This window comes from Dictyostelium discoideum (genome assembly GCF_000004695.1).
Source record: "Dictyostelium discoideum AX4 chromosome 4 chromosome, whole genome shotgun sequence".
Lineage (NCBI taxonomy): Eukaryota > Evosea > Eumycetozoa > Dictyosteliales > Dictyosteliaceae > Dictyostelium > Dictyostelium discoideum.
In genome coordinates, this window is record NC_007090.3 from 2,640,113 (window position 1) to 2,665,310 (window position 25,198).

The window sequence follows — 25,198 nt, forward strand, 5'->3', positions numbered from 1 at the left end:
ATAGGACGTTTAGAAATTCAAAATTCAACCATTAGTACAGCGGTTTGTGTTTACAGAACTTTACTTAATGCTGCCTATTTATCATTTTATGGTCAACCAAGTGATATATTCACTCAATCAGCTTTCTTGGCATTAAATTCAGATATGACATTAACAGATTCTTATTTTACACACAATGGAAATCTATCTAGTAGTTTATCAGCTTTTGAAGGTTTTTTAAAACTAAGGGATACTATTTTTAATAATACCCTTTCAAAATCTTCCATTCAAGTTGAAGGTGTTGAGATTGAATTTAAAAACCTAACATTTAATGAAGAAACAAATGCTTTAATTTGTTCAGGTTCACAAGGTAGTTTACATTATATAGAATTGATAGATACTGGTTCTTTAATGACCCTTACAAAATCATCAATCTCCATATTGGGTTCAAATTTCTATGGAAATTTCAATCCTAATAATATTGTAAAATCAACACTAAGCACTATCAATTGTTTTTTCATGGATGGTACATTTACATATTTTTCAATTATCACTTCAACCTACAAAGATTTTAATAGTACTTTTGAAAGAAATACTTTTGGATTATTTTCAACTGATGGTCCAACAAATATAACATTAACTTCAAGTTTCTTTTCAAATAATCAATATAAATCATTAATAAAATTAAATGAACTTGCAACTGCAGTAATTACCAATTGTACATTTAGTGAAAATTATAGTTCAGATGTTGGTGGAATTATTCAAATGCAAGGATCAAGTAATGCCATTGTTTCATCGAGTTTATTCTATAACAATTCTGGTACTTTTGGTGGTGTAGCTTATATTGGTTCTTCTTCTTCGTTAAGTTTTTATAATGTAATAGCGTTTGATAATCAAGCTTATAAAAATGGTGGTGTAGTTTGTTTAGATAGTTCATCAGGATCACTTTTAATTAGTGGTGGTAATTTCTCAAAAAATGTTGCTCAATTAGGTTCATTTATCTATTACTATGGTAATTCAATGAATATTCATAATGCAACCTATGGAACTGATCAAACGATTGTATTGGGTCAAGTATTTATGGATGTTGATACTGATATAGAGTCAGTGGTTGAAAGTGGTGGTTTCTATCAAATCAATATCACATTTGTCAATAATAAAAAACATCCAGTTAGTGATTATAGATTCGATAAAACTAAAAAACTTTTTCTATCACTTGGTAGTGTTGTAATGTTTTCAATTGATTTCCCAAAAGATGCTTATTTAATTATACCACCATTCCAATTGATTGGTATAATTGGTAGTAAACAAACTCTTTATATTACTTCAGATGCTTCCACTGTAACAAGTTTTAAAATTCAATTTAGTTTTGAACCTTGTGATATAGGCTATTATCCAAATGAACAAAATACACTATGTATACCATGTCCATACAGTACGGTTGGTACCGATGGTTTAGAATGTCAAGCTTGTCCACAAAATGCTGAATGCTTTGGTGCAACAAATATAGTTGGTTTGGATGGATATTGGATCGATTATAATAACTCTTTGACTCAAGTTTATCAATGTCCATCGGGAGTTTGCTTTTTAAATTCAACCGATTATAATACAACTTGTGCAGATTTTAGTACTGGTGTTTTATGTGCAAGTTGTATTGATGGTTATTATAATTGTGGTTCAGGTTGTAAAGAAGAAACTTCAATAAATAAATTAGTATTGGCAACTAAAATCATAATGTTTATAGTACTGGTAGTTACACAACAATTATCTAATGATGACTCGGGTTTAGTTACGATTGCACTTTACTTTTTACAAACATTGGTAGTAATTTCATCAGGAATTAAATTTAGTATACTAAATTTATTCAGTGGTGCAACATCATCACATGCTGGTAAATCCGATGGTATTTTATCATTTTTAAATGATTGTATCGGACCATATGGTTTCTATTGGAATCATTATTTTGTAATTCTTCAACCAGCTTTCCTATTATTAATTTTGGCTTTAATTATTCTATTGGAATTTTCATTAAGAAAAACTAAAATTATTTTTAAAATACCACTTGTAAAGGATATAATTGAAACTTCAGATAAAGAATTTAGAAATCGTCAATTCTCTGCATTTGTAAAAGTTTGTATGAATTCCTATGGTCCCTTTGCCACTGAAGTTTTATTAATTCTCTTTTGTAATCAAGTTGGTTCCTATTATCTTTTAAATGCAAATCCAGAGGTTCAATGTAGTGGTGATCAATTTTATAAAGCAAAAACTGTAACATGTGCTTTAATAGTAACTCTTGCTATTTTTCCAATTATTATCTTTGTTTTACTCTATCGTCATAGACATCGTTTAAATGATAAAGATATCGAAAGAAAGTTGGGTGTTTTCTACTTAAAGTATACACCAAAACTTTATTTTTGGGATGTAACCTTACTTTTGAAAAGACTTTCCATAGTTGCCGTCTCTTTGTTACCATTTGATTCAAAATTCCGTTCAATCTCTTTAGTTACACTTGGTTTATTATATTTATTCATTCATTTGAAATTTCAACCATTCAGATCAGATCAAGATAATAATTTGGAAACGGTTTCTTTGGTACTTTTATTCATTTCTTGTATTTACCTTGATAATGGTTTATACGAAGATACCGAACAATACATTCTAATCATATGTATTATTGTATTCTTAATTGCTGCAATTAAATTCCAATCAAAATATTTAGTAAATGAATTCAATAAGAGTGTTTATCCAATTTTAAAAACTATTTGGAATAAAGTTTTCTCTTCCAATTCAAACAATGATCCCGATGATGATAATAATGAATATAAAGTTGTTTATAATACCTATGGTGATGAAGAAGAAATTAATAAAGATCAACAATTTAGTTATGATTCAATGCGTAATATTATTAAAGAAGTTGATAAAAAAGGTACATTTTATAATTTTGAAAGAAAAAATGAATCTCAAGTTTCTTCAATTTCTTCAGTTTCTTATTCTTATGATGATGATGATGATTTAATTGATGTTTTTGGTAATTCAATTTCAAAAAGAAGAAATTAAAATTTTTTTATAATAAAAATAATTAATAAATTTAAATAAATTATTTAAATATTTAAAAAAAAAAAAAAAAAAAAAAAAATAGAATAAATTATTTAAATTTTTTTATTTATTTTATTTATTTATTTTAATTTTTTAATTTATATTAACAATCATAACAACATTCTTCATTTGCATGAGGTACTTCAGTTGGATCAAGACCCATTTGTTTCATTTTAATGGCAATTTCAAATAAATAATCAAAACATTCGCACATTGTTTTTGCTTTAACCCAATCTGGTCCCCAAACATAAACACCATGTCTTCTAACTAAAACTGCATTTGCATTTGGATATTTTTCCATTGCTTTGTGCTTAAAAAAAAAAAAAAAAAAATTAAAAAAAATTAAAAAAAAATTAAACAATCATAGTTATAAAATTAGAAATCTCCAACCTTTTTTTTTTTTTTTTTTTTTTTTTTTTTTTTTTTTTTCCAATCATACAATAAAAAAAATAAAAAAATAAAAAATTTTTAAAAAAAATAATAAAGAATTAATAATTACCATTCTTTCTTTTAAATCTCTTTCATGTGGAGTATTTTCAATGATTGGAATAACTAATCTATCAAAATATTGTAAATATTTAGCATTTTCACCATGACCAGAGAGAATACCTTTAATCATTTCTTGATGAGTAATAATGAATTCAGTTTGATAGAGTAATGTCACCATAACTGCATGTTGACTATGAGTATGAATTACAGCACCAGCATCTCTATATTTATAAGCATTGAAAAACAATGGTGTACATTGACTTGCTTTTAATTTCTTTTCAGTTGGAGGTGTTGAGATCTCATTTTCATTTTCATCCATAACGAAAATATCTTCTCCAAGGATTCTCTCTTTTTGTACACCTGATGCTGCAATATAAATCTCTTTATCACGTTTAATTGAAATACCACCACCTGTACCTGTAACCCATCCATTACCATAAAATAATTTACATAATTCTGGTATTAAAACTCTTGGATGTTCTGAATCAAAATTTGACATTTTATTTATTTATCCGACTTTTTTTTTTTTGTAAAATTAAAAAATAAAAAAATAAAAAAAAATAAAAAAGTGAAAGTAAAAAAAAAAAAAAAGCGAAAAATAAAAAAAAAACAAAAATTAAAAATAAACCACATATCACACAACAGAAAATAAAAAAAATTAATTTTTTAAATAAAATAATAATTTGGGTAAGGAATTTAATAAGGAGAGCTTAATAGAAAATAAAAAAGTGAAAAAAAGAGGAGTCGCATAAAATTACTTTAATGCTGAAATTTTTTTTTTTTTAAATTTACATAATTTATTTTATTATTTTTTTTTTTAAGAAGATGAATCAATTGGAACACCTGGATTAATTGGAGTAATTTCACCATTAGAAACTGGTGTATAAGTATGAGTATCTACTTTTTTCTTTAATTTTCTTTTTTCAAAACAAATTCTAAAACAACAGACTATACCAGAGCATAATAAAACAAAAGCAACACCAACGAAAACAAAGTTTAAGGCGGATACAGTATTTATATATTGTTCATAGTAGTTACAATTTTTAGAAAAGGTTGGCATATATGAAAATGTTTCATCACCTCTAAAAGTGGATTTATGAGTTTTTGAACAAACAAGATAACTATATTGAGAGGTATAAGTTTGTTGGAAGGTGAGTAAATAGCCATAAAAATTTGAACCATCGGAATTGATTATAAAACTAATATTTGAAGAGATGAGATTTAATCTAAGACTAATGTCAGAGTTTACAGCATAGATAATACCTTGATCAGTTTGTTGTTGTTGTTGGCCGTCCAAGGAGATGGTAGAATTTGAGATTGTAGCAAAAGATTTCTCAATATCTAAAACTGGGAAGTCTTGATTCCAAGAGTTTGCTTGATAGTTGAAGACAGCCTCATTGTTTCTAAAATCAAGGAAACTACCAAAACTAATTAAGAATTGAGCACTATCAAGTGTTCCAGCGAAACTACTATCTCTAATGGTGATTTGTGAGTTTTCAAAAATAAAGAATGGTTTGGAGACAACTAAAATGTCACTCATTTGAATGTTTGAAAATGAAATTTGAGATCCACCAATTGGGAAGAGTGTTTCACTTGCAATGACCTTTGTGAAATTACAACTATCGACAGTCAATGAAATTGGGTATTTTAGTGAGTAAACCAATGAATTTGCGAATGTTGATGTATAATAGTCATTACCAAATTGGGAATTAAAGAAACTAATTGAAATTGATGGTGTTGATGTTGCCGCGTCAATTGCCAAACTATCGGACCAACCATTATTTGCATCATCCATATCCACATATTGGCCATCGACATAAATAAGGTCAGCTACTAGTCCATATGGAATTGAAACTTGGTTAAATTCAATATTAACTTGACCGGCTTCATAATATCCGAATGGATCAATATGGATCAAACCATCAGTACGAATTCCTGTATAGGTTGGATTTACAATTTGAATACCATTGAAATAAAGATTGGTATTTGCTGGTGATGATGTCTGATAAATGTTAAACATTGGTGTTGAAAGATTGCTTACAAAGCTAACCATCTCATAACTATATTGTAACGCTGCATTAAATGTTACATTTAAAGCTGTTACATTCTGTGATGTTAAAGTGGAATAGCTTCCAACTAAGAAATTTAATACCAATGGATAAGATTCTCCATAACTATATTTATAAGAATTTAATGCACCATCAATTGTTTTACATGGTTGATAAACACCACATTGATAATTATCAATACCTGTTGATGTTGATACTGTAAGTTGGGTAGTTTGTGAATTTACAATTGAATTTAAAAATATTAAATTTATTATTAAAATTATTAAATATTTAATTTTCATTTTTTTTTTTTTTTTTTTTTTTTTTTTTTTTTTCTATAATTATTTTTATTTTATTTTTTTTATTTTTATTATTATTATTATTTTTTTTTTTTTGTTTAGAAAAAAAAAAATAAAAAAATACAAATATATATTATATATAAATAAAATAAATTAAAAAGTAAATAAACAAAAAAAAAAAAAAGTTGAAAAAAAAACAAAAGCAAAAAAAAAAAAAAAAAAAAAAAGTTGATTGTCTCTCAAATTTTCGCAAAGTTTTTTTTTTTATTTTTTCGTAATATTTTGGAAAAAAATATCTCTCTTGAAAATCTGGTTGGTGGGTTGAAAAAATGTTTTACTCAAAAAAAAAGAAATTATTTCAGATTTTTTACAAGAAATTATTATTATTATTATTATAATAACTATTATTTATTAATAACTAATTTAAATAATCCTTTATTAAATCCATTGATTGTTGATAAAGTTGTTTTCCAATTTCTTTATTATAAGAAAGTGAGCTTGAATTTATGATTTTAGTATCATCAAAGTATTTTCCAGATATTGATTGATATTGATTTTCTATAGCACATTTAACGATTGCTCTTGCACAATATTCAGCAGATTTAAAAATTTTATGATATAAACGATCCAATGGAAAAGGTAAATTAACGATTTCACTTGCGAAAATACCTGGATGAATTGCATTTATTGTTGCTTTATTTGTAATATTTTCATTTTCAACACTATTAATTAAACTATCCAAATAATAGGTTGAATAAATTTGAGCCAATTTACTTTGACAATAAGTTTGAAAAGTATATGATGTATCATTAATTAAATTTTCTAATGAAAATCCACCCAATGAATGAACTGATGATGAAATATTTAAGATACGTGCTTGATTTTCCATTAAATTTTTAAATAATAATTGAGTCAATAAGAAATGACCTAAATAATTAGCCAAAAATTGAGTATTGAATTGATTTCCACCATTTTTTGTGATTGGATTATTCCATTTTTTATCTTCCCATAACCACATAATACCTGCATTATTAATGAGTATATCACATTTTAATTTTTTAATATTTTGAAATTGATTAACAAACTCTTTAATACTACCAAGTGAAAGTAAATCTAATTTCATAAATTCTAATTTATCATTTTCACAATTTGAAAATTCAAATACTTCTTTAATTGCTTCCTTTGCTTTCAATTCATTTCTACAAGCAAAAATAATATGTGCTCCTAATTTTCCAATCTTTTTTGCAATTTCTTTACCTAATCCTGCATTTGAACCTGTAATAATTACAACTTTACCTTTTAAATCATATTTATCATATTCCTTTTTTTTTTTTTAAAAAAAAAAAAAACAATAATTAATTAATTTTCCAATTTATTTCAATTATTGATAAATAAAATAAAATAATTACAATATCTTTAGTTGGAGCAAATAAACCCATACCAAAATAAAAAATTATAGTAATTAAAATTACTAATAAAATAATAATATAATACATGTATTAAATTAAAAGAAAACACTTGTTTGATCAAAAAAAAAAAAAAAAAAAAAAAAAAAAAAAAAAAAAAATTAAAAAATAAAAAAAAAAAAAAAAAAAAAAAAAAAAAAAAAAAAAAATTGAAAAAAATTAAAAAAAACTTTCTAAACAGTATTGATTTAATAAATAAAAAAAAAAGATATTTAACAAAACAAAATAAAGAAATAAATTATTCATATATCTCAAATAAAACAAATACTAAAGTTGATAGATATTATTATTATCTTGAAAAAAAGAATATTCTTTTACTAAATTTCCAAAAACACTCAAAAATATGGGATCAACAATTACCTCACTTTTGGATATTTTCAAAAAAAAAAAAAAAATTTTTTTACGAAAAACAAAAATAAAAAAAAAAAAACATTATGCGAAAATTTGAGACAATAACTTTTTTTTTTATTATTTTTTTTTTTTTTTTCATAATCAATTTTTTATTTACTATTTTCCTTTTTTTTTTTTTTTTTTTATTTTCTTTTTTTTATACATGTAAATAAAATAAATAATAAATAATAAATAATAATAATAGTAATAATAATAATAATAGTAATAATAATAATAATAATAAATATCAAATATATAACTATATATAATTTTTTTAAATAAAAAAAAAAATAAAATAAAATAAAATAAAAATAAAATAAATAAAAATGAAAATTAAAATATTATTGATTTTAATATTAAATTTAATATTTTTAAATTCGGTTGTAAATTCGCAATATGCTAGAAATTATTATGTTGCAACCAATGGTACAGATTTTAATTCTTGTGGACAAGCAATATCACAAGCATGTGCAACACCAGTTGGTGCAGTGAATTCATTTAGAATTCAATTTGGTTATTATTCAAGTAATGTTTATCAATTGTTAGTAAACTTTGGAAGTGGATATCAATGGAATGGTGGAAATTCATTAACATCAGTCTCTCTCAACAATTTAAATGTTAGCTTTATCGGTGCACCAGATGGATCTACATACTTTTATAATAGTTATTCCGCTTTACCATTATTTAATATAACAAGTGCAGCAACTCAAACAACCTATATCACCTTCACCAATATTACTTATGGTACACCAAATTTTGGTTGTTATCATAATTATCAATATAATACACTCGCCGCATCATTATTATTAATTACACCAGCTTATTATTATTCAGTAAATAACTATATCCTATTCAATAATTTTACCATTAGTTGTAAAACCATTGACATCCCAATTGTGGCTACCAATGGTTATGGTTATACTTATTTAGGACCAGCCTCAGAAGATTATAATGATTATTTCACTGGTTCCCTTTCATCCTATAACCCAAACACTTTCATAACATTCAATGGCATGTATTTCAACCAAACAGCAGCCTATTCGAAAGCTGGATATACTTTTTCATTCAGTTCACAACTTGTAAACGTTCCATTATTCCCAACAAGTGTTTCATTTGTAAATTGTGTTTTGATTTTGGATGATGTTAATTTCTTATCAACTCAATCATTTATCAATGTTGGTCGTGGTAATTTAATCATTGATAATTCCACTTTCATCGTTTCATCATTTTCTAGCAATCCCCCACCATTCTTGAATGTTACATCTGCTCAAGTCGATATCACCAATTCAAATATAATAACCGAAGGTTATATGATTAGCTTCTTATCATGTCAAGGTTGTTTCTTTAAAGCTGACAATATCAACTATACTTCATTAAGTATAACAAGCTCCTCCGTACCATTTAGTTTCATGTATGCTTCTGCCTCTTTCTATAATTCTCGTTTAATTTCCTCTCAATACGGCGGTGTCATTAGTGCCGTTGATTCTCAACTCGCCTTAAGATCCAATATAATTTCTTCTGGAAAAACAAATTCTGTCAATCTTGATAAATCCAACGCATTCATTTATGGAAATACTTTCCCCTATTATTACAAGGTAAATTCATTATATTACAATTCATATTCAACTGTAGTCTATTGTTCCTCTGATTCTGAATCTGATATCGTCGGTGATTTTTTAGTTGGTTCTTACACTGAAAATTGTTCAAAATATACTAAAGACTTTAAATTAAAATGGTATTTTGGTTTCCTTGCTGTTGGTATTGTTGGTACACTTTTTATTTACATTTTCCTTGCTTCAACAATTGCTATAATTAAAAGATGTGGAGGTGGTGATAATTAATTATTAATTAAAAATAATTAAGAAAAAAAAAAAAAAAAAAAAAAATATAAATATTTATATTTTTAAATATAATTATTAAAAAAAAATTTAAAATAAAAAACTAAAATTTTGTAAAAATAAAAAAAAGATAAAATAAAAAAATTAAAAAATATTAATTCATCACTTTCTTTTATTTTTTTTTTATTATTTTTTTTTTTTTTTAAACTCTTTTAATTAATTTCAATGAATATTCAGTTGGTCTTACACTAACACTTAAAATTAGATTTTCTGGTAATGGTAAACAATCAATGGAGAACATTCGATAATTTAATATTAAATTTGAAAGAAATATATGAATTTGATTCATTGCAATTGTTTGGCCAATACAATTTCTTGGTCCAATTCCAAAGTTTAAAGTATCTGAAACTTTTGAATTTAAAAATCTATCTGGTTTAAATTCATTTGGATCTTTATAATTATTTTCATCTAAAGAAAACCCTTTAACATCCATCAAAATATTAGTATTTGCAGGAATATAATATTTATTATCACCAATTATCATTTCATTTATTGATTTTCTGAAAAAAAAATTATTATTAGATTTTTAATATTAAATTATAATTTAATTATAATTATAATTACCTTGGTAGTGATAATGGTGCAATTGGCTTTTTTTTTTTTTTTTTTTTTTGTATAAATAAAAGTTTAATATTAGAAAAATAAATATTCCTTTTTTTTTTTTTTTTTTTAAAATTTTTATAAAAATACATACATATAATCTATTAGTTTCTTTTATAAATGAATTAAGAAATGGAGTATTGATTTTATCATTTGCAGTTATTTCTGATTTATTTAATTTTTTTAATTCTTGGAAAATAAGTTCTTGAAATTCTGGATTATTTACTAATTTTAAAATAATCCATTCTATAGTAGAACCGGTTGTATCTGTACCTGCCATTAAAAAATCAATACATATACTTTTAATATTTTCAATTTGTTTTTCATTTAAACCATTTTCATCTTCATTGATTGTCATAATTAAAGAATCTAATAAATCATTTGCTTTAAAATCATCACTTGTGAAATCAATTTCTTTAATTCTACTATTAAATTTTTCAGTGGCAATTTTTGAAAGAAAAGAATTTTTATCTAAAATTTTTGTAAATTTTAATAAAATTGGTTGAAAAATTCCAAGAAAGTCATAAATTACATTATATACATTTAATGAATTTAATAAATTTAATATTGTTTTAAATATTAATTTGAATTCTGTTGAATCTGAATATAATTGAAATGATTTATTTTCATTAAAAATCATTTTAAACATTACTGTTAATGTTAAACTTTGAAAATAAAATCTTGTATTATTAATAATAATTGATTTATTTCCATCATCATCATCATCTTCTTCTTCTTCATTTTTTATACCATTTTTTTCAAAGAAATTAAAAAGTTCCTTTGATTTTAATAGAATGAAGTCATTCATATCCTTATTTAATACTTTTTTATATGATTTCATAATTAATTCTTTATTGCTATCCCAAATATCACCATTACAACCTATAATTCCACGACTATCATCTCCTGTCATTGTTTTAAATGTTGCGATTCTATTTTTAAAATTTTCAAAATTTTCAATATACATCTCTCTAATTAATTTATAATCACTAACTACAACATAGTACGTCCCTCCGAGCCACATTCTAAATATTCCATGATATTTTTTACTAATAATAGGTATAGTTAAATGTGCATCCTTTCCAACCTGGTGAATGTTTCCTAAAATTGGTACTGGTGTAGGTCCTGATAAACTTAATGAATTTTGATTATCTGCTTTATAATACTATTTTTTTTATTAATACTAATTTTCTTTTCTTTTTTTTTTTTTTTTATATATAATTTTATTTTATTTTATAATTACTTTAACCGAGTAATAAAATAATATTAAAAAAAAAATGAAAAGAAGTAAATCCATTTTTTTAAAATTTTATTGTTTTTGTTATAAAAATTTGGATAATGAATTTTTTTTTTTTTTTATACGAATAATAACAATAGAAATAAAAAAAAATTATTTTATATTGTTTTTTTTTATATTAAAATAATAATAAAAATTATTTGATATTGTTTTATTTTTTTATTATAATGATAATTAATAAAAAATTAAAGTATAATAAAATAAATAATAACAATAATAATAAAAATAATAATAATAATAATAATAATAATAATAATAATAATAATAATAATAAAAATTATTTGATATGTTTTTTTTTTTTATTGTAATTAATAATAAAAAAAAAAAAATAAAAAAAATGTTTCAAAAAATATCTATTAAGTTCATTAAAATAAGTTTTGGGCTTAATTAAGAAAAAAAAAATATTAATAAATTTAAATCAATTAAAATGTATAAGAAATAAAATTTAATTTTTTTAAATATATTATTATTTTTAATTATAATTGAATTATATTTATTTATTTTGAATTTTCCTGAGAAATTTTGACTTTTTGACTTTTTTTTTTTTTTTTACGCTTTTTAATCTTTTTTTTTTTTTTTTTTTATTTCTTCAATTTATTTATTAAACCTGGATTTCGAACTTTCATCTTTTGAGGTGGGATGAGGGACATAATTAATAATAATAATAATTTAAAAAATTTAATTTATTTAAAATTATATATTTTTTTTTTTTTTTTTTTTTTTTTTTTATAAAAAAAAAGAATAAAGTTATTTGAGATATTATAAAATAATAGTAAAAAAAAGAAAATATTAAAATTTTTTTGAAATATTCAATGGTATCTTTTTTAAATCACGTGCTTTATTGTTATAAAATAAAATTAGGAAAATAATAACGTGATTTTGATACAAAATAATTTAATTTTATTGATCGTTTATTATTATTTTTTTATATTTTAATATTTTATATCATTTAATTTTTTTTATTTTTCTTCAATTTGAAACAAATATTAACAAAAAGAAAAAATCTCAACATTATTAAATTGTTTGGGTCCACGATATAATATAATATGAAAAAAAAAAAAATATGAATTTGCTTTTTGAATTAAAAAATTATAAAAAAATTAAAATAACACTAATTTTTTATGTTGCTTTGTATTGAATAAAAAAAAAAAAAAAAAACATAATAACTTTTAAAATAAATTTTATATTTATATTAATATTTCGACTCAATGATGAGTATTTTATTTTTAAATAGTTTTACAATTATTCTTCTTCTTCTGGAGCATCACCACGCTATTAGAATTAAAAAAAAGAAAAAGTAAAAGAAAAATGAAAAACAGGTTAGTAATGGAACATATTTAAAGATAAATTCAAAAATACAGAGAAAACACATACGTATGGTGGTGGTGGTGGTGGTGGTGGGAGACCATTCCATGTTACATTGTTATTTCCAAAGGAAATACCAGTGGATGATTTGGAGGAAACCTTGGTGGCACTTGATTTACCGGCACCAAATGAGAGTTTGGTTAAAGCGTCTAAAAAAAAATTAATTTTTATAATTAAAATGTTAGCAATTATTTATTTATTTATTTATTTATTTTGTTGGAAGTTATTTTAATTTAATTTTAATTTTCGTCGTTTAAAAAATATATAAATATTTACCAATTAACATTTTTATTTATTTATATATTTTGTGGTTTTTGATAATATTTTTAAAATTATATTAAAAGATAGAAAGTATTTTTACAAATAGAAATAATAGTAGTATTGGTACAAATTGTTGTTTGAAATGATTAAAAAAATAAAAAAAAATTTCATTTTTATACTTTTTTTTTAAGTGTTTGTTTTTTTTTTTCAATCATTTTCCTCGAAGAAGATATTAATTTTTTTTTTTTTTCTTTTTTTTTTTTTTTTTTTTTTTTTTTTGTCAAAACCAATATTTGCACGTTCAAATTGATTTTAAATTTATTTTTTTTTAATATTTAGCTTGTCCAAAGATATTATTTTTTGTTCGCGACATTTAATCTTTGCAAAAAAAAAAAATTATTCAAATTTTCAAATAAAAAAATTAATAAAAAAAAGGTTGTATTTTGATTGAAAAATGAAAATGGTGGAAATAAAAAATGTTTAGAATGGTTTAAATTTTTTTATTATTTTTAATTTTTTTTTTTTTTTTAATATTAATTTTTGATTTAAATTAAAATTTTTTGTCCAATTAAAAAGTTGAGAAATTTGATATTTTATCAATCATCATATCAAATTTCCCAACTTTTTAATTGGACAAAAAATTGCAATTTTTTTTTTTTTTTTTTTTTTTTTTTTTATGATTTAAGTTTTTAGATATTTTTTAAAAGTAATCATGAAGATTTTTAAAAAAAGAGAACTTTTAAAAAATTGAAATTTGTTGTTTTTTAAAATCTTTATTATGTAAATTTATTTTTTAATAAAATTTTTGGGTTATGAAATTAAATAAATAAATACAAGAAATAATAAAAAATAAAAAATTAAAAAAAAAATTTACTTTTGATTTATAATTCTTTGATACCTGAATTCATAAAATGTTTGAAAATTTCTTTTAGAAAATTTATATATACCTCCTTGGAAACTTGGTATGAAAATCTGCACTACTCTACTATTTAATTATTATTATTTGATTGTTTAAAAACATACTATTGTAACGTTGTTAATTATTTAAGATTTTGGAAGTTTTTTTAAAGTGAAATAATCATATTCATGAGAATAATTAATAAATTGCAAAATCTCTTCATTTATTTTATTTCACACTATTCTTTTTCTCTTATGTATTACATTTCTATAACTTATAAGAATTGGTTCATGCTAAGAATCAATCAAAATTTTATGATTAACTTTATTCTTATGATAATGAATTAAATTCATAATTTGAGTAAGAGCAAGGATAACATTTTTTTTTATATTCAACAATTTTAAACAAATATTAAAAATTCCAAATACTACACGATGATGTGAAATCGTTTCACTCAAAAAAAAGAAAATAAAAAAAAAAAGTAAAAATAGAAAAAAATAATGAAAATCAAAAATAGAAATAATTTTAAAATATATATTAAGTAATACATCGACTCCTTGATGAGTAGTTTATTTTTAAATAATTTAGCAATTATTCTTCTTCTTCTGGAGCATCACCACGCTATTAGAATTAAAATAAAAGATAGAAAAAAAAAAGAAAGAGAGAAATGGGTTAGTAATGGAATATATTTTAAAGATAAATTCTAAAATAGAGAGAAAACACATACGTATGGTGGTGGTGGTGGTGGTGGTGGGAGACCATTCCATGTTACATTGTTATTTCCAAAGGAAATACCAGTGGATGATTTGGAGGAAACCTTGGTAGCACTTGATTTACCGGAACCGAATGAGAGTTTGGTTAAAGCATCTAAAAATTTAATTTTAATTATTAAAATGTTAGAAATTATTATATTATTTATTTATTTTGTTGGTGGTTTAATTTTAATTTTCCTTGTTTAAAAAATATATAAATATTTACCAATTAACATTTTTATTTATTTATATATATTGGGGTTGTTGATAATATTTAAAAATTATATTAAAAAAAAAAATAGAAAGTATTTTTACAAGTAGAAGTAATAGTAGTATTGGTACAGATTGTTGTTTTGAAATGATTAAAAAAAAAAAAAAATTTTCATTTTTATACTTTTTTTTTTTATATCATCAAAACAAAAATTCTCAATAATATTAATTTTCTTTTTCTTTTCCCACACAAAAAATTTTTCGTCGCAAAGATATTTTTTTTTTCAAATTTTTAGACTCAACACCCTATTGGCCAAAAAATACATTCAAAGAAAGACTGCAAATGATTGATTTTATTGGACAACACAAAAATTGTTTTTTTGATCGTATCTCAGTGCTCTAACCAGATATTTCCATAAAAAAAAAAAAAAAGCAAACCAATCCCCATCTTGTTTTTTTTTTTTTTTTTTTTAATTTTTTAATTATTTTTTTTAATTTTTTTTTTTTTTTTTTTTTTAATTTTGTTGCAAAGATTGGGTTGATAAAAAGATTTCAAAGAACAAAAATATTAAATGATTTAATTATTTTTATTTTTATTTTTCATTTTTATTTTTATTTTTATTTTTTTTTTATTTTTTTTTTTTTTGATATTAATTATTAATTTATGTCCAATAAAAAAGTTGGGAAAATATTAATTTGATATTTTATCAATCATCATATATGTTGCGAACTTTTTTTTTTTTTTTTTTTTTTTTTTATTGGATCAAGTATTTTGATATTTTTTAAAATAATCATAAATAAAACATTTTTAAATGTTCCCAATTTTCTTTTTTTTTTTTTTTTTTTTCTTTGTGATCATACTGAATAAAATTAAGTTTTATTTGGCATTCACAATGGAACTTTCAATTGAAATTTGTTGTGATTGAAAATTTTTTTTTTAAATAATTTTTTTATTTGAAAATTGTATGAATTCACACACAAAAAAAAAAATATCTTTGGACCGGATTTAAAATAATAAACAAAAGAATTTTTTTTTTTTTTTTTTTTTTTTTTTTTTCTTTTCTTTTTTTTTTTTAATTTTCTTTTTTTTTCTTTATTTTTTTTTTTTATTATTTTATTTCTTTTTTTTTTCTTTCTTTTTTTTTTTTTCTTAGTAAGCCTGGGGCAAATTACAATTTGATTTTTCCCTGTCCTCTAAACCAAAAAAAAAAAAAATTTAAAAATTAATCGAACTGATTTCTCAAAATTGATTGACTTGCACAAAAAAAAATTTGCACAATAATTCACATAATCAATTTGAAGTTTCAAATATTGGGTTTTTGAAAAAAAAAAAAAAAAAAAAAAAAAAAATTTGATTGTCCAATCGCACACGATCATTGAAAAAAAAAAAAAAAGAAAATAAAATTAAATTTTTTAAAAAAAAATATCTTCGAATTTGAAAAGAAAAATCAGCTAGAAAAAAAAAGTATAAAAATGAAAATTTTTTTTTTTTTAATCATTCCAAAACAACAATTTTACTCTGTACTATTACCTCTACAACTATTTTTTTGTAACATTAAACTTAAATCAATTGTATATTATTTTAAAAAAAATAAATAAATAAAGATGTTAATTGGTAAATATTTATATATAAAATTAAAATAAAACTATCAACAAAATAAATAAATAAATAAATAATTGCTAACATTTTAATAATCAAAATTAAATTTTAGACGCTTTAACCAAACTCTCATTCGGTGCTGGTAAATCAAGTGCCACCAAGGTTTCCTCCAAATCATCCACTGGTATTTCCTTTGGAAATAACAATGTAACATGGAATGGTCTCCCACCACCACCACCACCACCACCATACGTATGTGTTTTCTCTCTATTTTAGAATTTATCTTTAAAATATATTCCATTACTAACCCATTTCCCTCTTTCTTTTTTTTTCTATCTTTTATTTTAATTCTAATAGCGTGGTGATGCTCCAGAAGAAGAAGAATAATTGTAAAATTATTTAAAAATAAAATACCCGTTATTGGGTCGATGTATTACTTAATATATATAGGATTGGATTTGAGAGTATTCAGTTGTGTATTTATTATTATTATTGTAATTGTTTTTTTTTATTTTTTTCGAATGGAGGTGGTGCAACTCGTTTGTGATTTTTAAAATTTCTTTGAAATTATGGAAAAAATAAATAATAAAATTTCTTATTTGTTTGAATTGTAAATACAAAAAAAAAAATAAAAAAATAAACGATTAATTAAATCTGTATAATTTAAAAATAAAAATTTTTTTTAATAAGTTAAAAATTAAGGTGATATTAAAACATTAACAACCTACAACACAGCCAACCAAAAGCAAATCCACTCCCATTGGAGGACTATTTGGATAATAAGCAAATACACGATCAATAAAGGAGTTACTGGTAAAATTAGATCAATTGATTCATTTAGGTGGATATGTACAAAAATTTACCAACTGTGTCACAAATGGTAATACACATTGAAGGATCAAATTATGTTCAATCGGCTATTCTACCACATTATATACAAGCTACACATAAAGAAGACTTACTTTTCGATTTAGATTTAAACTATCTTTTCAATCTTGGTATAGTTACATTTGAGAGAGTGCTCGGATTGATTGAAACATTGAACCAACAAGAACAGCAACAACAAAATAATATAGCAATAGTAGTACAAAAACAACAGGAAACAACTTTCACAATTTTAAAATAAATTAGAGAATCAAATACCACCAACACCAAACTCATTGAATAAAATCTACTTCAATTGGTGAGGATGGTAAACCTTTGTACCGATGTAAAGATGTTGGTGGTGATACCTTTATGGTCCATTCAAAGGAACCATTTTAAATATTTTTTAGAAAAGTAAATCACCAATTTACTTTTTTTTAAAAAAAAAAAATTTAATCCAAAAAAAAAAAAAAAAAATAAAATAAAATTGGATTACAATTCACTTTTTTATTAAAATTATCTCATATCTATTTAAAAAAAGAGTAGATATATTATCTATTTTTTTATCTATTTTTTTTTTTTTTTATGAGGTTACTTTTTTTTTTTATTTTTTTTTTTTGCATCTTCCAAATACAAAAGATATTTTTCAATTAAATAATAATTTTAATTTTTTTTAAATATCAAATTAAATAAAATTTTATTAAAATGTTTTTCATGATTCACAATTCTTGTGAACTTTCACTGGTGGAAATTTTTTTTTTTAGGCACTAAAAATCTTTTTTTAATTGAAATTTGTTGTGTTGGAATTTTTTTTTTTTTTTTTTTATATTAATTATTTTATTTGAAAATTGGATTGATTTTATTTTTAGCAAAGATTAGATCTCGCACACAAAATAAAAATATCTTTGCGCACAATAAATTTAATTTTATTTATTTTATTAAATTTAATCCAATAAACTCACTCCCATTTAATTTAACCTATTTTTTTTTTTTCTTTTCTTTTTTTTTTTTCTTTTTCTTTTTTTTTTTATTTTTAGTGAAAATTAGTTGGGCAAAATGATATATTTTGATTTTTCAATATCCTTCAAAACAAAAAAAAATAATTTAAAAAAAATAAAAATGATTTTAAATAAAAAAAAACTAAAATTATGATATTTCCTCATACAAAATATAGTTTCATCAATTTGTGTTTTTTTTAAAAAAAAAAAAAATAAAAAAAAACAAATTGTAAATTAATATCTTCAAGGAAAATGATTTAAAGAAAAACAAACACTTAAAAAAAAAAGTATAAAAATGAAATTTTTTTTTTTTTTTTAATCATTTCAAAACAACAATTTGTACCAATACTACTATTATTTCTATTTGTAAAAATACTTTCTATCTTTTAATATAATTTTAAATATTATCAACAACCCAAAAAAAAAATAAATAAATAAATAAATATAAAAATAAAAATGTTAATTGGTAAAAATTAATTTTTTAAATGAATAAAAATTAAAATTAAAATAAAACAATCAACAAAATAAATAATTAAATAAATAAATAAAATAATTGCTAACATTTTAATAATCAAAATTAAATTTTAGACGCTTTAACCAAACTCTCATTCGGTGCCAGTAAATCAAGTGCTACCAAGGTTTCCTCCAAATCATCCACTGGTATTTCCTTTGGAAATAACAATGTAACATGGAATGGTCTCCCACCACCACCACCACCACCACCATACGTATGTGTTTTCTCTCTATTTTAGAATTTATCTTTAAATATGTTCCATTACTAACCTGTTTTTCATTTTTCTTTTTCTTTTTCTTTTTCTTTTTTAATAGCGTGATGCTCCAGAAGAAGAATAATTGTAAACTATTTAAAAATAAATCACTCATCACAGAGCCAATGTATTTCAAAATATATCATTTATTTTAAAAATAAAAATAACCCTTAATTGGGTATTCATTACAAAATATAATATATATATATATAAATAATTTAATATTTTGATATTAATTTTATTATTGTTTTTTTTTTTTTTTTTTTTTATAAAGAGTTAATTAAAAAAGGTTATTATATTTTTGTTTTTTAAAAATTATATCATTAGTTGGAGGAGATGGAGGATAAAAATGATTTTTTATATTATTTAATAATTTAATAATTTTATCAGAGTTTTTATTATTGATAACTCCATTATATACTAATTCAATGTTTTTAAATTCAAAAGATTGAAAATGATTGATATTTGATTGATATATGAAATTTAAAATATTATAAAATCCTTTCGAAATGATATAATATAATACACTATTATCAATTAATTCAGATAAGAAATTAAAATTTGAAAATGTATCAATACAAAGTTTTAATATATTTAAATAACCATTTGAAATTGAAAGAGTTGCAATATATTTTGGACATAGTGTTTTTTGAATTTGATTAAAATAATCTGGTTTTAATGTTATTGGTTGATTTTGTGTGAATAGATCTAAATGATTTTTAAATAAATATTCAATTGTTTGATAATCACCATTTGAAATTATTAAATGAATTAAATCTGATAATATTGCAGTAGTTGATATAAAACCAGTTCTTTCAATTAAATATTCTAATATATCATATCTAAAATTATTAATTGATTTCGAAAATATTGTTTTATTTTTACTACTATTTGAACTATTATTACCACTACTATTACTATTATCATTACCTAAATAATTTGAAATATTATTACCATTTAATATAATTTTTTCATAAAAAATTATAAATTGATCAAGTGTACCACTCTCAATTATTAATTCCATTTCTTGATAAAATGTATTCATTGTATATAATGATGATATAATTTCTTGATCATTTAAATTTTCATTATTTTGTTGATTATTATTATTATTATTATTATTATTATTATTATTATTATTATTATTATTATTATTATTATTATTATTATTCATATTATTATTATTATTATTATTATTATTATTATTATTTTGTTGTTGTTGGTTTGACTGTTTTTCAATATAATGATTTATAAATTCATTAAAATAACCTTTTTTTAATAATTCAATTGGTTCATGATTTTTTAAATAAAATTGATGATGTTCTTGTTTTTGTTTATTTTGAATTTGATTATACATTGAAAATACCTTATCCATTGATAATTTAACATCTGAATATTTAAAATTATTTTTAGCTTCAAAAACAGTATGATTTGAATAATAATGTAAAACATTAATTTTATCGAAATTGAAATACTTGTTTTCATAAAGGTATTTAAAAACTTGATATAATCTTTTCTTTAAAGATAAATCATAAACTTTGTGAATTAAAAATATATTGAAATTTGAAGATATAAATAATTGTTCAATTAATTCTATTATTAAAATTGGTTGTAAATTAATTTCAATTAATTTTTCAATTAAATTAAAATATAATGTATAACTAAATGATTTAAATAATTGATTTTTAATAATATTAATTATAATTTCATTTGGTTTTAATAAATTATTATTATTAATTATTAAATTATCTTTTCCATTATTTGTTAAATTCAAAATTAATTTTAATTTTAATAAATTATTATTATTAATATTATTATTATTTATAATATTATTATCTTCATCAATATAGTTATTATTATTATTATTATTATTATTATTATTATTATTATTATTATTATTATTTAAATTAAATATTAAATTTATAATATTATAATTAAATAAATAACTTTCTATACCACCTTGATAATTAAATTGAAAATAATCATCAGAGAAATCTTGTTTAAATGATTTAAAGAATTGATTAATTGAATTAATATCTAATTTTTTGTAAATTTCAATTGCTTGTTGAAATTCTAATTTTTGAGGTATAATTGTTGTAAAGAAATTTAAAAAAATTTCTGGTGATGTCATATATTTTATAATGTAATTTATAAATTTTATACCTTCAATATGATGAGCGTTGTTATTATTGTTATTGCCATTATTATTATTATTATTATTATTATTATTATTATAATAATAATGTGAATAATAGTCATTTGAATGTTGAAGTTGTTGTTGTTGATTTATAAATTTAAAATCAATTAATGATAAATCAATTTGAATGAAATTAAAAAACAAATCAATAAATTTTGAATCAAATTGTTTTCTTTGTAAAATTAAATCCAATGTTTGTTTTGGATCTGAATTTATGAATGTTGTTAATGTACTTTTAAAATCTTTTAATTTTAATAAACCTTCCCAAGTTTCATATGGATGATTAAATAATGATTTAATTAAATAATCCCAACAGATATAAAAATTTGATCTTTCAATTAAATAAAGTTGTTGAAAGAATGTTTTAACAGTTATTGGTGATGTAAATTGTAAATGTTCATTATTTTCAACAATTGTTGATTGTGTTGATGGTGGTGGTGGTGGTAGTGGTACTGGTGATATATAAAAATCATCTTTATTATGAAAGATTATTTTATTAAAATCATCAGGATTTGTTAAAAATAATGAATAAAGATCTAATAACCCAGAGATTGAAAAGTTTTCAAATGCCATTTGATAATATAAAAATACCATTTCAATTTTAATTCCACCCATTTCTTCAATAAATTCTTTATATTTACAATAGTTTGAATTATAATAATGATTAATATAAAATGAAGTTAATTGATACTTAAATTGATCTAATAAATCTTCTTTTGAATTGATTTTACTTAATTTTTCAATTAACTTTTTATATGACTCATTTGAATCTTTTTCTTGTAACAATAATCTATACTTTAAATGATTTATACTGCCATTATCTTTTAAATCACATCTTTCTTGATCAATTTTTAAATAAAATAAATTACTTTTAATCTTTGAATGATATCCATTCAATAGAAAAAGAATTTTCTTTTCACTTGATTTTAAAAATGATATATCATTAAATAATGGAAAACTATTATTTGATGGATATTTTTTCATATGTTCAACTAAATTTATATTTAATTTATTCTCTATATATTCCAACATTAAATCACGATTTTGTGAAAATAAACAATTCTTTAATAATGTCGATTCTGTATAACCTTGATTTTCATTCTTTCTAATATATGCTAACATTCCTAATTGTCCATTACCAATTGCAACATCCATTAATCTTTTTGATATACTATTATTTGGATTATTATTATCGTTTTTATCTAAATCTTGATTTTCAAAATATAATTGTCTAAAAGTTTTAAATGCAATTATTGAACCACATTTTACAGATTCTTCAATTAAATCTATAATTTCAATATCTTTTCTTCTTTTTTCAAATAATAATTTAAAAACTTCTTGATCTTTACAAACTTTAATTAATTTCTTAATCATTCCTTTATTAATTAATATATAATGATTCGATTTAAGTTTATCTTTAATCATTTCATATTGATTATTTAAAACCATCCATTCTAATGATGTTATTGAATTATAATCTTTTCTATTTCCTAAATATCTTTGATGTTCTGAAAATTCAATATTTGAATTCTTTATATAATATAATATTATATATTTAATATAATTAAATCTCCAAACTTTCCAAAATAATCTTTCAAATTTTTCATCTTTTCCATTATTTTGAAATTCAACCATGGTTTTAATTTTTAAATTTTTTTTATTTTATTTTATTTTATATTTTATTTTTTAATTTTTATTTATTATTATTATTTGTTTTTTTATTTTTTTTATTATTATTATTTGTTTTTTTAATAAATAAATATATATATGTTTATATGTTTATATGTTTAAAAAAATTATTAATAAAAAAAAAAAATTATAAAATACATTTACACAAATAAATTTTTTTTTTTTTTTTTTTTTTTTATCTATTTTTTATTTTAAAAATTTTTTTTTTTTATTTTTTATTTTAAAAATTTTTTTTTTAATTTTAAATTTTGTTGTCCAAAAGTGTATGACACTTGTCCCACCCTTTTTTTTAATATTTTCCAAAAATAATTAAAATTTCAACAACTTTTTTATTTTATTTATTTATTTATTTATTTATTTATTTTTATTTTTTTTTTATCTGTTTACAAATTTCTTTATAACCCCTTTTTTTTTTTTTTTTTTTTTTTTTTACAATTTTTTAAATGTAATTTTTTTTTTTTTTTTTTTTACTTTCACTATCTATTTTAAAAACATTATACAAAATATTCATTTTTATAACTTTATTTCTATTTTCGTAATTATCGTTTTAAAAAATCCCCCCAAAATTTCGAAACATAAATATCTTTTTTTTTTTTTTTTTTTTTTTTTTTTTTTTTTTAATTATTTTTTAGAAAAATGAAAACACTTTTCTAAATAAAAAAAATGGTTTTAAAAAATTTTTAGGTTTTTTTTTTTTTTATTTTATTAAATTTATTCACATAGTGTATTAAAACTATGAAATTATTTATTTTATTAATATTATTAATAGGTGTATTATTATTTAATGGGATCAATGGTGATGAATATGTAAATTTCATACCCTATTCAAATGATGAATGTGTAGGTGATGAAATTGGTATTGGATATTCAAGTTTATTATCAAAATGTTTACCTTCTATTGATTCTCAACAAAATTATTTATTTACATTGAAACCAAAAAATGTAATAGAATGGAAAGTTTTCAAATATTCAAATAAAAATCACCACAATAACGATAGTTGCAATCTAAATAAAACTACCATTTTACAACCATCATTTACAACTAAAATCGGATCATGTATTTCAAGTGAATATATTAATTTAGATTCAAAGATTTCATTATCTTCACCAACCCACTACAAAATATCAATTACAAAGAATTCACCATATATTAGCGCAAAATCAATTGTTAATAGTTTTACATTTGATAAAAAATGTTCTTCTTCTTCAAATAATAATAATGATGATGATGTTTTATTAATTCAATATTTTACAAATGATTTAAATGTTAAATTAAACAATAAAAATAAGATTTCATATCATTGTATAAACGATAAAGCATTTACCAAAAATCAATTTGAATTTGTTGAACCAATAACTAAAGAATGTGTGCAATTTGGAAATGGTAATGCTAATGCTATTTCAAGTTTAATTAAAAATAAATTTGTGGATTTAAAATTTGGATTTGGAAGTGGAAGTGGGAGTGGAAGTGGAAGTAGTGGTGGTGAAGATTCAAGTAGTACTACTGGTAATACTGGTGATTCAAGTACTGGAAATACTGGTGAATCATCAATATCATCAAGTACAGGTGGTAATAGTGATACTTCAGGTGGTAATAGTGGTTTTTCAAGTGATACCTCAGGTGGTAATAGTGGTTTTTCAAGTACAACCGAGGTTACAACTGCTACCTCTGCAACTACTGGTGGCGCAACAAGTGGTGATGATAATGATGGAACTGGTGCAACCAATTTCATTGATTATAAACTTCCAAATCCATCACCTACCCATCACAAAATTTTTAAAAAAACATATTGTTCCAAATAAAAAAATTAAAAAAATAAAATAAAAATAAAAATAAAATAAAAATAATTCCAATCATTATTATTATTATTTAAATAATTTTATAAAATAAAATAAAAATTATATATTTTTAAACTTTTCATTTATTTATTTATTTATTTTTTATTTTTTTTATTTTTATTTTGAGAACAAACACACACAAAAATTTGTCATTTACAAAAAAAAAAAAAAAATTAAAAAATAAAAAAATTGTTTT

The 25,198-nt window shown here is 20.9% G+C and overlaps 13 protein-coding genes across 13 annotated transcripts in view; 6 read left to right on the forward strand and 7 right to left on the reverse strand.

Moving 5' to 3' along the window:
- DDB_G0284913 (hypothetical protein) overlaps positions 1-3,036 on the forward strand; it is a gene marked incomplete at both ends in the record, with an annotated part of 4,533 nt that extends 1,497 nt beyond the window's left edge. The window contains one exon of the mRNA XM_634837.1: positions 1-3,036. This exon is cut by the window's left edge and continues 1,220 nt beyond it. Coding sequence (XP_639929.1) covers positions 1-3,036 — 3,036 coding nt within the window.
- Positions 3,037-3,178: 142 nt separating this feature from the next.
- On the reverse strand, positions 3,179-4,063 carry DDB_G0284915 (class II aldolase/adducin, N-terminal domain-containing protein; the record flags this gene model as incomplete). The annotated part of the gene is made up of 2 exons (XM_634838.1): positions 3,179-3,385; positions 3,575-4,063. 2 exons carry the CDS (start codon positions 4,061-4,063, stop codon positions 3,179-3,181), a joined length of 696 nt encoding a protein of 231 aa, XP_639930.1.
- Positions 4,064-4,381: 318 nt separating this feature from the next.
- Positions 4,382-5,914, reverse strand: DDB_G0284917 (hypothetical protein; the record flags this gene model as incomplete). Its single annotated transcript, XM_634839.1, has 1 exon — positions 4,382-5,914. The coding sequence occupies one exon, from the start codon at positions 5,912-5,914 to the stop codon at positions 4,382-4,384; it is 1,533 nt and encodes a 510-aa protein (XP_639931.1).
- A 415-nt stretch (positions 5,915-6,329) lies between these two features.
- Positions 6,330-7,407, reverse strand: DDB_G0284919 (hypothetical protein; the record flags this gene model as incomplete). The annotated part of the gene is made up of 2 exons (XM_634840.1): positions 6,330-7,232; positions 7,321-7,407. 2 exons carry the CDS (start codon positions 7,405-7,407, stop codon positions 6,330-6,332), a joined length of 990 nt encoding a protein of 329 aa, XP_639932.1.
- Positions 7,408-8,093: 686 nt separating this feature from the next.
- Positions 8,094-9,608, forward strand: DDB_G0284921 (hypothetical protein; the record flags this gene model as incomplete). The annotated part of the gene is made up of 1 exon (XM_634841.1): positions 8,094-9,608. One exon carries the CDS (start codon positions 8,094-8,096, stop codon positions 9,606-9,608), a length of 1,515 nt encoding a protein of 504 aa, XP_639933.1.
- Positions 9,609-9,807: 199 nt separating this feature from the next.
- Positions 9,808-11,562, reverse strand: CYP554A1 (cytochrome P450 family protein; the record flags this gene model as incomplete). Its single annotated transcript, XM_634842.1, has 4 exons — positions 9,808-10,165; positions 10,230-10,255; positions 10,360-11,430; positions 11,509-11,562. 4 exons carry the CDS (start codon positions 11,560-11,562, stop codon positions 9,808-9,810), a joined length of 1,509 nt encoding a protein of 502 aa, XP_639934.1.
- Positions 11,563-12,804: 1,242 nt separating this feature from the next.
- Positions 12,805-13,213, reverse strand: DDB_G0284927 (hypothetical protein; the record flags this gene model as incomplete). The annotated part of the gene is made up of 3 exons (XM_634843.1): positions 12,805-12,834; positions 12,937-13,076; positions 13,204-13,213. The coding sequence occupies 3 exons, from the start codon at positions 13,211-13,213 to the stop codon at positions 12,805-12,807; spliced, it is 180 nt and encodes a 59-aa protein (XP_639935.1).
- A 1,464-nt stretch (positions 13,214-14,677) lies between these two features.
- Positions 14,678-15,074, reverse strand: DDB_G0284925 (hypothetical protein; the record flags this gene model as incomplete). Its single annotated transcript, XM_634844.1, has 3 exons — positions 14,678-14,707; positions 14,814-14,953; positions 15,065-15,074. 3 exons carry the CDS (start codon positions 15,072-15,074, stop codon positions 14,678-14,680), a joined length of 180 nt encoding a protein of 59 aa, XP_639936.1.
- A 1,579-nt stretch (positions 15,075-16,653) lies between these two features.
- On the forward strand, positions 16,654-17,035 carry DDB_G0285043 (hypothetical protein; the record flags this gene model as incomplete). Its single annotated transcript, XM_634845.1, has 3 exons — positions 16,654-16,663; positions 16,761-16,900; positions 17,006-17,035. 3 exons carry the CDS (start codon positions 16,654-16,656, stop codon positions 17,033-17,035), a joined length of 180 nt encoding a protein of 59 aa, XP_639937.1.
- Positions 17,036-17,525: 490 nt separating this feature from the next.
- On the forward strand, positions 17,526-17,774 carry DDB_G0284929 (hypothetical protein; the record flags this gene model as incomplete). Its single annotated transcript, XM_634846.1, has 1 exon — positions 17,526-17,774. One exon carries the CDS (start codon positions 17,526-17,528, stop codon positions 17,772-17,774), a length of 249 nt encoding a protein of 82 aa, XP_639938.1.
- Positions 17,775-18,966: 1,192 nt separating this feature from the next.
- On the forward strand, positions 18,967-19,362 carry DDB_G0284931 (hypothetical protein; the record flags this gene model as incomplete). The annotated part of the gene is made up of 3 exons (XM_634847.1): positions 18,967-18,976; positions 19,099-19,238; positions 19,339-19,362. The coding sequence occupies 3 exons, from the start codon at positions 18,967-18,969 to the stop codon at positions 19,360-19,362; spliced, it is 174 nt and encodes a 57-aa protein (XP_639939.1).
- A 195-nt stretch (positions 19,363-19,557) lies between these two features.
- On the reverse strand, positions 19,558-23,109 carry DDB_G0284933 (hypothetical protein; the record flags this gene model as incomplete). Its single annotated transcript, XM_634848.1, has 1 exon — positions 19,558-23,109. One exon carries the CDS (start codon positions 23,107-23,109, stop codon positions 19,558-19,560), a length of 3,552 nt encoding a protein of 1,183 aa, XP_639940.1.
- Positions 23,110-23,898: 789 nt separating this feature from the next.
- On the forward strand, positions 23,899-24,966 carry DDB_G0284935 (hypothetical protein; the record flags this gene model as incomplete). Its single annotated transcript, XM_634849.1, has 1 exon — positions 23,899-24,966. One exon carries the CDS (start codon positions 23,899-23,901, stop codon positions 24,964-24,966), a length of 1,068 nt encoding a protein of 355 aa, XP_639941.1.
- Positions 24,967-25,198: the final 232 nt, after the last annotated feature.